General features: G+C 39.8%; 1 protein-coding gene across 3 annotated transcripts in view; it reads left to right on the plus strand.

The window, feature by feature from the left end:
* LOC113810684 (zinc finger protein on ecdysone puffs) overlaps positions 1 to 12,500 on the plus strand; it is a 23,136-nt gene that overhangs the window by 10,273 nt on the left and 363 nt on the right. The window contains exons 4-14 of one of the 3 annotated variants that reach the window (XM_070115763.1): positions 349 to 551; positions 2,543 to 2,870; positions 4,779 to 4,951; positions 6,277 to 6,367; positions 6,737 to 6,838; positions 8,008 to 8,143; positions 9,365 to 9,709; positions 10,001 to 10,158; positions 10,479 to 10,584; positions 11,082 to 11,263; positions 11,590 to 12,500. The exon at positions 11,590 to 12,500 is cut by the window's right edge and continues 363 nt beyond it. In XM_070115763.1, the coding sequence (XP_069971864.1) occupies positions 349 to 551; positions 2,543 to 2,870; positions 4,779 to 4,951; positions 6,277 to 6,367; positions 6,737 to 6,838; positions 8,008 to 8,143; positions 9,365 to 9,709; positions 10,001 to 10,158; positions 10,479 to 10,584; positions 11,082 to 11,263; positions 11,590 to 11,679 (1,914 nt within the window). In that variant the 3' untranslated portion in view covers positions 11,680 to 12,500. Of the gene's footprint in view, positions 1 to 348; positions 552 to 2,542; positions 2,871 to 4,778; positions 4,952 to 6,276; positions 6,368 to 6,736; positions 6,839 to 8,007; positions 8,144 to 9,364; positions 9,710 to 10,000; positions 10,159 to 10,478; positions 10,585 to 11,081; positions 11,305 to 11,589 lie in introns of all 3 variants that reach the window. The other 2 variants (XM_070115764.1, XM_070115765.1) reach the window with 2 other exon arrangements.

Consider the following 12,500-nt stretch of genomic DNA (forward strand, 5'->3'; position numbering starts at 1 on the left):
AAGCTATGACTATCAGTCTTAAGAAGTCTTACAGTGTCAGATGATATTGCAAGATGAGACCTTCAGTAGAGGGCACACGAGAGCTACTGAAAACCCATTAGCATATTTAAATTCTGAATGTGAGTTCCCAGTTACCTGTTTGATTGCTGGCCATGCAGGTGTACTAATTGGACTCCATTGTCATTCCAAGATTCTAAATTGGTGTTAATGAGAGGTCCAACCTGTGCTTCCTAGCCTCTTAGATGTAGTGTTCTTTAATTAGATTGTTTGAAATAATCAACAGCCAGCCATGAGGCATTGCCTAAGGCTGCCATGATGAACCTCAAGCCGTGAGTCTCATTCATTCAGGAGGAGTCGAGGGAGCGCAGGCACTTTGGTGAGGACCGCAGGTATGAGCCCAGGTCGCACCACCAGGAGGGGCGCAGCCATCACTATGACCGAGAGAAACCCCCAGCTGGCCCCCCTCGCTCCCGTTATGGCAAATACCCCGGCCAATCCAAGAGGAGGCCGTCGCCTCATGGCCATCCTGGGGCCGCGTACAAGCGACAGAGGTAAACACCACTGAAAAGATCGTGTCATGATTTATAAATGAATTTCTGATTCTTCCAGCAATGAAGTAAGAAAGCATGTACGCAGGCAGTGAATTCTCACATACACGTGTGCACATAGCATGGATGTGCCGGACCATAGAGCTGTGGCACGGAGACACGACCAGAGCTGGAAGACTGAGCAACTTACAGTGTTTAAGAGGAAAGGAGACAAAAGAGCATCATGTGTCACTGATCACGGAGATGCCTATTATTGTCAGTGTAACGATGTTTTGTGGAACTTATATACAAATTTGTAAGAAGGAATCTGCAGGGAACAAAGAACTCATGAACTGTTGACTGAGCTAGAACATTATAGAACATCCTCAGTTGGAAGAAAAGTGAAAGAATGACCCCGGTTGGTTGCCACATTCCCCTCAAGAACTCAACCTACCATAAGGGTAGAAGGAGGACGGTTGGATGCACAAGGAATAAGTATATTTCAGATCAATGGTAGCTAAGTATTTTATCCAAATATCTTTGTCATGGAATGGAAATAAACTTTTCATTTAGTTACTCAGTTTTCAAGATATTTACGATGTATTTTATAACATTGCAGGAGATAAAGGCCTTTCATTGCCATTAATGAAAGCTGTTGATAATGTAGTTGAATACACCTAGAAATGTTTAACAATGAAGGTCTTGAGTATTGATTGTGATGGATGAATGGAATGAAATTGGTAATGACAGAGGAATTGAAAGCAAAGTAATTGAGTGGGGCTGTATAATGCATTCACATAAAGTAGATTGTCAACCATCCTTATTTATATTGACAGTGTGCCAGTCAGAGATATAAAGTTATGTCTAGCTTAATTATTATGAGGATTGTCTTGAATATAAAGAATATCACCAGTAGTACTAAAACTTCTGAGTCCATAGAGCTATTTGACTTGCACATTGTTAATTGTGATTTATGGTGTTGGTGTTGTGTACGTTTATCTGATTATGATTATGCTGTTGCTTTTTTAAGGTAGGGGGTAATAGGTTTTGCTGAAGAAACGTTGAACATGTTTGAACTAAAAATGCATAGTTTTCTTGGTATAAAGCTTTGTTTGAGTAAAATGTAACTTTATATTAATGGTTGATTGATCAGAAGCTTGATGTGTCACAGCTGATAGGGATTGATACATATGGGTTAGGGGATAAGCAGGGTATTTAGAGCTTGCACAGGTGTTTTAAGTAATTGAGGGAAGCTGTTGAAACCACTAGTTTAGGGTGTAGAAGTTGAGATTGAGATGGAATGAAAATTAATTAGAGACTAGGAAAAGGATTGAAATATAGTGAGGATGAAAAGATAGTAAAGAGAAAATAACAGGAAGGGATGGTAGGAGCAGGGAGAAAGGGTAAAAAGAAAGTACATGTAACTATTCATTTGTACATATTTAGAGAGAGAGAGAGAGAGAGAGAGAGAGAGAGAGAGAGAAAGAAAGAAAGAAAGAAAGAGAGAAAGAGAGAAAGAGAGAAAGAGAGAAAGAGAGAAAGAGAGGGAGGGAGGGAGGGAGGGGGGACTGAGTAAAGTGTAGGGAGGATGATATAAGGAGAGAGAGGGAGGAGAGGAATGTTTTTTTTTTATAAAAGATGTGTTGGAGGATGGCTGAAGCTTTAGGTGATGGGTGTGATAAGGCCAATGATTCATATTTTTTCATTTATATATTTGATGAGGAGACATTATTATGACTTCTCTCTTACACTGTACTATCTTGCATTTTTGTTTTGTCTTTGTTTTCCTTTATGTGAAAGTGCTTTGCATTCAGCTATGTAATTAAATTTTTTAGACTTTTTTTATGTGTGTGTATTTGATCATAGCTTTTGCAAATTGAAATAACCATTCCAGAATTAGTCTTATTAGTCAAGGTGTGTATCTACATTGCTTTTTTCTCAGTCAAAACAATCTCAACTAAACCTCCCCACCACCGTAAAACCCTATGACAAAAATGTGTCGTAACATTTATCAGAATGGAGAGCATTGAGGCTGGAGGCAGTCCTCACAGGGAAGAATTTGCCGAAAACGACTCTGGTGCTGCCTCAACCCACGACAGACCGCGTGACAGGGAGCACCACAGTGAGGGTCCCAAGGAAGGCCACGACTCCCACGAGGTGGCTGCAGGGGGTAATGGCAATGGAGAGGGGGAAGGTGGGCCCAGCGGAGTGCAGGTCACCATCCGTGCTGATGGGGAGCGAGCTGTGAACAGTGAGGGCCATGTGAGGACGCGAGTGGCCGGTCGGCTCTTTGTCGAACTCAGATGTCCACATTGCCCAAGCCAGAGGTCCATTACTTTCAAGGTAGGAGCTTCTAATCATGAGTATTCTAATTCAGATATATCTAGGAGGGAAGGAATGCATGTGATACGTCAAATGAAATGTTTTTTTAATTTCATAATGTTATTTGACTCCTGATATGAAACTTAATCTTACAAGGGGAGTTCACTTTTTTATATTGTTTAAAATCAAACTAATATTTATTGACAGAAAAAGAAAAAAGGAAGAAATGAACTACTATGGCTTTGATGACACATACCATCATAACATATCAACTATTGTTTTTCTTTTTTTAAGCAAGAAAATGACTCCCAAATCCTGTTGACATTTCTGTGCTTTGATTTTAGAAACTAATGCATCCATCATATTTTTGTTTTGTTTGCTTGTTGTGACAACAATATGTGCCTCCCCTTTGCAAAGTTATTTTGTGTAAACTTTTTAGCCTTTTTGCCATTTTCCAATGTCCATATTTGTCTTGATTTGCTTGATCTAGATGGTAATAGCTTATTTTCCTTGCACAGACTCCATATCATCTCTCTAAGTAGTAAATGACTCAGTGCAAGAGAAAAAAAAGATGAAACATTTGGGTTAATTTTGTCATATATCATTTTTTGTAATTTTCAATTTTCCATAATAAATTCAACGCCGCATGGAAATGGTGTTCTCCCAGGAGCTGGCACTCTTCAAGTCGTGGCTTACACACGTTACATTCTACATTTGTAATTGATGGGAATAATGCTAAAGACCCCTTCTAAGTGCCAAACGAGTCAGATCATGCTCCAAGAGGTTTTTGCACTTGTGGCGAGTCTTTTCCGTCACCTTGGCCTTTGCTTTTGACAGCAAGTTTGCATCACCCTACCCTCAGACAATTTGCCCGAAGACGGCGTGTTCACATCACCCGGCCCTTGACCCAGATTTTTCCATGATGAGACCGTAACTGAATCCAGATTGTAGGGGTTAATGAAGTTTAGGGCTCAGCTGTAAAATCCTATGAACTGATAAATTTTATTACATTCAAAGTGTAAACATTGCTTTTACTTTAATGTTAATTGGCTTAAACTTCATTATAATAGATTATGAATAAGGAAAATAAAAAAAATTAAAAGAAGATTTCAATGTAATACCATATTGTTGAATACTTAGACAGATTTACATGTCAAATGTTAGCAAAATACTGCATGCCAGAAAGATGTTGCTTCTCCATTCATATGTTTTAATTCTAAGGATGTAGATACAGGCATAGATGCTGAAAGAATAATATCCAATGCAGTTAGCAGGATAACCAGCCTTATCGAGGTATTTACCGTGTATCCCACAAATTTGCCATTGATGGTGAAGTGATTAGGGAAGACAATGGTATTCTTTGCATTATGGTGAAGATGGTATTTGAGGTTTTGAGATTTAAGTTATCTTATATTAGGCCAACACAGACTAACCCTTTAATATGTGGATTCATTCTTTTTGTATATGCCCTAGACTAACGTTGAAAATCTGTATTATCAACTCGGCCTAGCATAGCTGATAGAATATAATTGTATATACAGCAGAGTCAGTGTCCTCCACATTCCACATATCACTATTTGGATTCCTTACAAAGACAATATAATATATTATTTACTACAAATAGACACTGTCATTGCATTATGCACATTAGAATTTAACCTTAGGTTGAAAGCAAAGAAAGAATAATAAACTCCTTTATGGTATTGCTTGATAAAAGTTTATAAGTAGACTCATTTCCTGTCTAGCAGAAAAAATATCTATATATATGTATGTATAAACTGTAAGAAGACTCATTTCCTGTCCTTCAGTAAAAAAAAAAGAAAGAAGAAAAAAGATTACATACATACATACATACATACATATAAACAGTAAGAACCTAAAAGATGTAGATGTCAACAAACTTACCAGATTGTCAACATTTTCCCACAGGAGTACAAGTTCCACTTAGGAAGTGAGGGGCACAAACAGCAGCTGAACCGGCTGGCTAGGAAGCACTCTGTGGTGCTGAGGAAGATTAGGGTGCAGCAGAGACAGGAGCAGAAGGAGATCGAGGCAAAGTGGAGAGAAGAGAATGGCGAGGAGTTTAAGTCAGCTGTTACCAGGTAATGCTATGTTTCCCTGTGTTTAGTAGAACTTATGCTATTGGCATGATTGGTTATGATTTTTAGATTTCATTATGATATTTTCCCCTTTCATCACTCATTTCTTGCATGCAAATAGCTTATTTTTGTTATTCAGTCATCTTGACCCTTACTTTTTTCTTACACTTTTGGTATTATAATTGAGATTCTTTCACATGGTTTGCAGAAATAATGTATTTTGCTCAAGGTGTTACTTGGAACCTGTGGCCTAAAATCATAGCAATGTCAGAATCCAGTTAGAAGTCTTCTTCGGATGTTTAAAAATATGGTACAACATTAGCAGTGTTTGAAATTATCATTATTTGGAAGGTACAATGCTTACAGGTTGTAACCACAACCCATCATAACTAAACCCTATTGCTGTGGGCTTATGGTTCATTTTCAAGTGTTTATGTTGAAAACTAATGTCCTTTGCTTGAAATGAAGGGAGCACAGTGAGAGCAGCACACAGGGAGGGGGGAGAGGGTATTTAGGAGAGTGGATACCACCATTTAGCAAGGGTAAGTTGCTCTTGTTTCTACTACATTCCCATAACTTTCAAATGGCTGTATCTTGAAATGATTTTGAGGAACAAGAAATAGACCGGAGTTACTGCTAGTTAGACTTAGAATAATGCTCTTGTAATTCACTTAACACATGAAGCACTTAGAAAATGTTTTAGGAGTAAGTGGGGTAGCAGGCTGGTTTACTGACATGGTGAGATTGTTTGGACAGTTCATGTAACAAATTCCGTATGGGTTGAATAGATAGTGTGGCTGTAACCTTAGAGTATGATAACATCAAGTAATATCATTATGTGGAACTTTCTTATTCTCATGTCAAAGGAAAATGTAAAATGAATGTAGAACTATAAAATATACTCCTGAGTTGCAGTATATTCTTCGTTTTTGGTTGTTTTAGAAACTGTAGGTGTCAAATATCACATAAATAGGAATCTAAATATACTCCTCTTTACAAAGGTCACATTCATAATTGTCAATTTTGTTGCTTGTGATAAGATGAGTGCATGCAGAATATTGTTTTATCACTGTGTTTTGAAAAGTTAAAATATATGTAGAAGTATTACCTGTATAGGCAAACTGAAGTCCATAAATTTGTGAGCACTTGTGGTAAAAAGGGTTGTATTAGTCTTGCATAAAGGAAAGGGGAATATCATATCCAGAAACTACCGTTAACTGTGATAAAGATATTTAAAAGGGTCAGAAAATAATTGTAAATGATTGAGATAATATTCAAATTTAGTTTGTTTCTGATTGTATTTCTCTTGCTCCTTGCCTTAACCCCAGGTTCTGCAGTACATGCAAGCTAGCTTTCAAGTGTCTGGGCAAAAACTCAAGTGACGGCATAAGCCACCACAGCAGAAGCAAGCTACATCGGGTAAGTTGAAATGTTGCTGAGTTTTTGTATTTATTTTTTTCTTTCTTTTTTTTCCATCTTGGTAAAATTGCCCCTTATCTGTGTCTCGAAATGACTTCAGGTTTCTAGTCTACAAATGCTTGATTATATTTTTATTTTAGCAAACTTAAACACTTGGTGCCTAAGTCTGCAGTCATATTTATCATATAGGACATCTCATCACTGGTCTGTGTTTGGTCATTTGGAAAGTGTTACAATGTAATGTATGGAAGAAGTCTCAGAGGATGTTGTTAATTTATATTTAACCATTACAAATTTGGAATACGTGACATTTTACTGCTAATTGACCTGTCGCATTCTTTCTGTTAATCAACCTGTCCCATTCTACAGATGCAGAGGCACTATCTCCATCCTCGATGTGGAATATGCAGAATCACTTTCCCAAGCCGTATGGTGTATGAGCATCACATTGCTTCCATCAACCACCTACGGGTAAGTCTGCTTCCTCTTGTGTCCATGCCTACCTCCTCCCCTCTCCTCTTTCCTCATCCCTTTCCCCTCTCCCCTCTCCCCTACCACCTCTCTATTCTCTTCTTTTTTTCTATTTTCTTTTTTCCCTTCTCCTTTCTCTTCTCTCTACTCCTCTCCTCTTCTCTTCTCTTCTCACCTCCCCTAATCTGCCCTTCCCTTCCCTCTCCCTTCCCTTCCCTTCCTTTTCCCTTCCCTTTCCCTTCCCTTTCCCTTCCCTTCCCTTCCCTTCCCTTCCCTTCCCTTCCCTTCCCTTCCCTTCCCTTCCCTTCTCTTTTCCTCTCCTCTCCTCTCCTCTCTTCTCTTTTCCTCTCCTCTCCTCTCCTCTCCTCTCCTCTCTCCTCTCCTCTCCTCTCCTCTCCTCTCCTCTCCTCTCCTCTCCTCTCCTCTCCTCTCCTCTCCTCTCCTCTCCTCTCCTCTCCTCTCCTCTCCTCTCCTCTCCTCTCCTCTCCTCTCCTCTCCTCTCCTCTCCTCTCTCCTCTCCTCTCCTTCCCTCTCTCCTCTCCTCTCCTTCCCTCTCTCCTCTCCTCTCCTCCCCTCTCTCCTCTCCTCTCCTCCCCTCTCTCTCTCTCCTCTCCTCTCCCCTCTCTCCTCTCCTCTCCTCTCCTCTCCTCTCCCCTCTCCCTCTCTCCTCTCCCCTCCCCTCTCTCCCTCTCCTCTCCTCTCCCCTCTCTCCTCTCCTCTCCTCTCTTCCTCCTTTCCCCTCTCCCTCCCCTCCCTTCCTCTCCTCTCCTCCCCTCTCCTCTCCTCTCCTCCCCTCTCTCCTCTCCTCTCCTCCCCTCCCTCCTCTCCTCCCCTCTCTCCTCTCCTCTCCTCTCCTCCCCTCTCTCCTCTCCTCCCCTGCATTTCCCTGGCCCTCCCTGTCCCTCCCTGCCTTTCCCTGGCCCTCCCTGCCTTTCCCTGTCCCTCCCTGCCTTTCCCTGTCCCTCCCTGCCCCTCCTTGCCCTTCCCCTCATGCCTTCTGCACATTCTTTCATTCTGAAGATGCCTGCAATGAATGAGTAAACTATACATGAACACATGCACACATCCCCCACCCATTCTGGAATTTGATATATATATTGAAATATATACATGATTATAATATTCCTACATGTTTTGGAACAAGTGATAAGATTACATACATAACACAGGGCTCGTTGCAGGTAAGGACAGCAACTATTGACAGTCAGGGTGGCAGCCGACGCAATGAGAACCACAACCAGGAGGAGGAGGGCGTTGACCTCGACTTGGCTAACTTCATGACACTGGACTCAGTGGGAGAAGATGGTAAGTTTGACATATGTTGCGAAGTTGCATCTTGACTGAGCTGTAAGATTTGTCTTAGAGAGTGAGAGGTATATGCCCATTTATAGTTACTGAATTTTATTAGGAACTTATTCGTCAGTTGGGCAACAGTAAGTCACTTAGTATAATGATTATGGCTTAAAGAGGAGATGGAAGCCAGAAATTATCTGGTTTAGAAGGGAAGTAGACATTTTTATGCGAACTCCTCAGGTCTTCCACTGTTTGAAAAATTTTCATGTTTTCAGTTTAGCTTGATAAACTATTAAATTGGAAATTATTTATTTGTATCATTATTTTTTTAATCCTCACTATCATCATCTCTACTTTTAAGTACATTGGATAGACATGGCAAATGTGCTGAATTTAACTGTGATGGAAATTAACAGTCAGAGGAATGATAAAAGGATAAAGTTCGCCATCTTGTTTATTGATTTTAATTTTATTTATTTATTCATTTATTCATTTATCATTTCGATTTTTAAACCTTTTCATAGTCATGATGACAGAAGCCAATAAAGAAGAAAATTAGATTGTCTTGTATAGAGGGGTTTTCTGTAGTTCGTTTTTGGCGATTTTAGTCATGTAATTTCATACATTTTTAGAAGTACAACATATGATTATTTCTTAGGATTTCTGATATATAGACTTATAATAAGTCCTGTCCACTGTGAAGTGCTTAACCTCCAATAATTTTGATAATGTAAAAGAAAAAAAAAAAAATCCCAAGGAATTCAAGTGCACAAACCTCCTGAAGGGTGATTAGACTCGTTTGGTATTTAGAAAGGACTTTTGCATTAATTCTATCAAGAAATGAGAGTGGAATGTAGTGTTTGTGAGCCATGACTGCAGAACACCAGCTGCAGGGAGGACACCATTTCCATGCTCTGCATCCTATTCCTGGCCACCATAAGTGGCAGTGCAGGTTGTATTACAGAAAATTGAATATTAAGAAAAAAAAAAAAAAAAAAAAAAAAAAAATATATATATATATAATAATAATAATAATAATAATCTTAGTTTTTATTCGTGCACTAAGTTATGGACTACCTTGAGAAATAATATGGAGTCTGTGCAAGGATGCAGTGTATTACCGTCAGTAATACAAGTGCATTGGATATTGAATGTTTACATTTTACTCTCACAATTTATGCTCAAAAGGGTCGACTTGGTAATGCATGTAATCTAATGACTGACTCCTTGCAGATGATGAAGAGGTGGGATCAGAGCATGAGGAGATCACAGGGGGCATTGATGCTGTGGAGGCCGCAGAAAAGGAAGCTGCAACAGGAGACGAGGATGAAGATGAGGACCTAGACGAGTCGGAGAGTAGCAGCAACCGCAACAAGGGACATGGGCGCTACAGGAGCAAGGATGAACTGCAGTATGGCCGCAGGGGTCGAAATGTGGGCAGCAGCAAGGGCAAGAGGCACAGGGCACATGACCGGGGGGATGAGGATGAGGAGGAGGACATTCCCATGGAGTCAGACTGGGACAAAGATCAGCCAGAGGAGGATGATGACGAGGATGAAGAGGAGCATCAGCCACTGGGTAAGGAATGGGCAGGGAAATGGGATGTTCTTTAGTATCTTAATCTTGATATTTTAGTGTTTGTCTGTCTCTTTGATACTTTTTTTCCCCCTCTTAAAAGATATGCTTAATTTCCTTTTTTAAAAAGTTTTGGGTGGATTATGCAAATATTAACTACTGACCATTACAATAATTGTCCATATAACCTTTCTTTGCCAAAATTATTAGATTTTAGGCAGAAACCAGATACAATTAATCCAGTCTATCCACTTGAACCAGCATGAAGGAAAAGTAAATATTTGTCTTTCACAGGGACTGAGTATGTGCGCCGGATTGAGGCCTACTTCTGCAGCCTGTGTTACAAAATCATCCGAGCTGATTCCTCATTAGGGTCCCGTGCTGTACAGAGGCACTGCCGCTCCTTTGACCACCTGTCACATTACCATGACCAACACCCAGCTTCGCACCATGTAAGGCTTTTTTGATGTGTTTTTGATTTGCTAGTTTCCTATGTTATTGTTTGGATTTTTTCCCCTTTGTATATTATTTCTTTTCTTTTTTCAAATATTTTAGTAAAGAAATTGGCTGTGTTAGTGCTTTTTTTTTTTATTATTGATATTTTTTATAAGATGTCTTATACTTCATTCATGTTGATATTATGTACATTAAAGCTTAATTGTCTTTCTTCTTTGTCTTTTCCCTTACCCCCTTCTCTCCTGTGCTGCCATCAGCAATCTTAAATTTCTTGCATCCTCTAATCTGTTTACTTCAACACCTACCTGTCCTCCAGGGGGAAGATGGCATAAGTGGAGACGAGGCCGAGGGGGACTTGGAGGACGATCCAGACCAGGCTAAACTGTGGGAGGAGGTCGACAAGGGACTCACAGCACTCCAAGGTCTGTTGGTCTTTTGTATGTCCTACCTGTCTGGTTGGTTGGTTGGAGGTTCACATGCTGGAGTTTGTGACGCAGCCAAAAAGCTTGAAGTTAGTCCCATATACAAATGGAGATGAAAATACCTGGCAAGTTGTAGGGATGGTTTGATAAAGTGGTTGGCTCCTTTCCACCCCAACTTTTACTACAGGTGGCTGCAGTACTCACACTCAGCTGAGTCAACTGGGTGAGGCTGGCCTGAAAGTCAGAAGACCTTGCAATTATCAAGACACTGAACTTTGCCATTTTATTTAGATATAGTGTTGGCAATATTTTTTGCGATATAATTTTTTTTAGGATGTAAAATTGATTGTTCAATTGGTTTTGATGATTAAATGTTTGTAGTACTTTGACCTCATTTTGGATGAACATTGATAATTCTGTATGAATAGAGATTCATTATATGAAAGGCTTTCATTGTTTAAATGTTTAATTATTGATTATTTTTGTGTTGTTTTCAGGGGAAATAATGACAGAGATAGAAGGCGAAGATGGACTGGAGGGAAATAGCAAAATAGATAAGAAGGAAAATGGAGGAACAACAAAAGAGAAAGAAAGTGAGGAAGCAGGTGAAGAGGAGAAAGGGTTTGGAAATGGAAAACAAGCAAAAGAAGCAAGCCGTGAAGAGGATAAGGAGGATGAAGTGAGGCACTAACCTTAGACTGAATCTTTTTGACACTTACTGTAATTTTTTAAAACTTTTTTCATGTGGTTGTATGCGCACACAAATGTATGTGAGTATTTGTAAGTGGGTGTGTATGAGAGTATGTATGTTGCATGTGCATGTAGGTGTTTGTTCATTATAGCAGAATGTTAAAAAAAAAAGAATAAAAAGAATGGAGTGAAATATAGATAAGAAACTTGGTACTGTTCTTTTCTTTATCAGTATACTTTAGGAAAGTCATTTCAGCAAATAGAACTTGGCTTTGTCAGAGGTTTTGAAATGTGTTTTGTTTTATTTTGTGACAGTCGCCTGTGAAGGAGGAAGAAGCAGAGGACATGGTTAATGCAACCACTGTGAAGGAGTGGGAAGAAGTGGGCGAAGAATTTACCGAGTAAGTTTGTATGCGTGATAGTAATGGCTGTGGAGCAGTGGCCTGGCTGGTTGGATGGATGGCTGTTGATCTGTCCTTGTGATCAGAGCAGTGACTGTGACGCTGCTGTGGGGTGCTGGCTGGGCCACTGCTGGCTGACGGTTGCAAATCTACCTGTCCAACCCAAGAGAGATCCAGTGACATCTTTGCTACACTAGGATCTGAAGTTCCCTTGATACCCAGTCACTTGCATTAGTCCTACAGTAATATAGGTGTGCTATGAAGTGCTTCTGCGAAAGTGCTTGTGCACTTATTTCCTGTGACAAAACTCCCTTTGGTTAAGTCAAGCTGGGGTTACATTTTTGTTGTTTTCTATGTGACAAATTCTTGCCCTGCAGTGCTAGAATGAGTCACATCTGCACTGTTGTATCAGTTGTAAAACAGTTTATGTATATGTCATCTTTAGCAGTACTGTTCCAAATGGTGGAATGGCTGTTGCAGCTATTACAGAGCTCTGCAACACTGCCACATCAAGCTGGTTAAAATTTTTGCTTCTTAAGCAGTTTTATACAAAGCTTTCTTAACAAGATATTTCTTGTTTCTGTAAATGGCAGTGTTACACTGAGCAATGTTCACCTTCTTAACAGTGTAATTTTAAGCAGTGAGTGCTAAGCCACCTTTCCTCAAGCATTGTTACTTCAAGCATACTATAGCTTTGCTCATGCATAAATTTCAGGAGTACGTGTAAGAAGAGTTAGAAATGATAGTACGCTATTGCGGTGATGTAAGTGGACACAGTCCGAAGTTCCAGTGCCAATTTCTCTGTGGGCAGAGTGGCACCCATTT

Source organism: Penaeus vannamei, chromosome 38, assembly GCF_042767895.1.
Source record: "Penaeus vannamei isolate JL-2024 chromosome 38, ASM4276789v1, whole genome shotgun sequence".
NCBI lineage: Eukaryota > Metazoa > Arthropoda > Malacostraca > Decapoda > Penaeidae > Penaeus > Penaeus vannamei.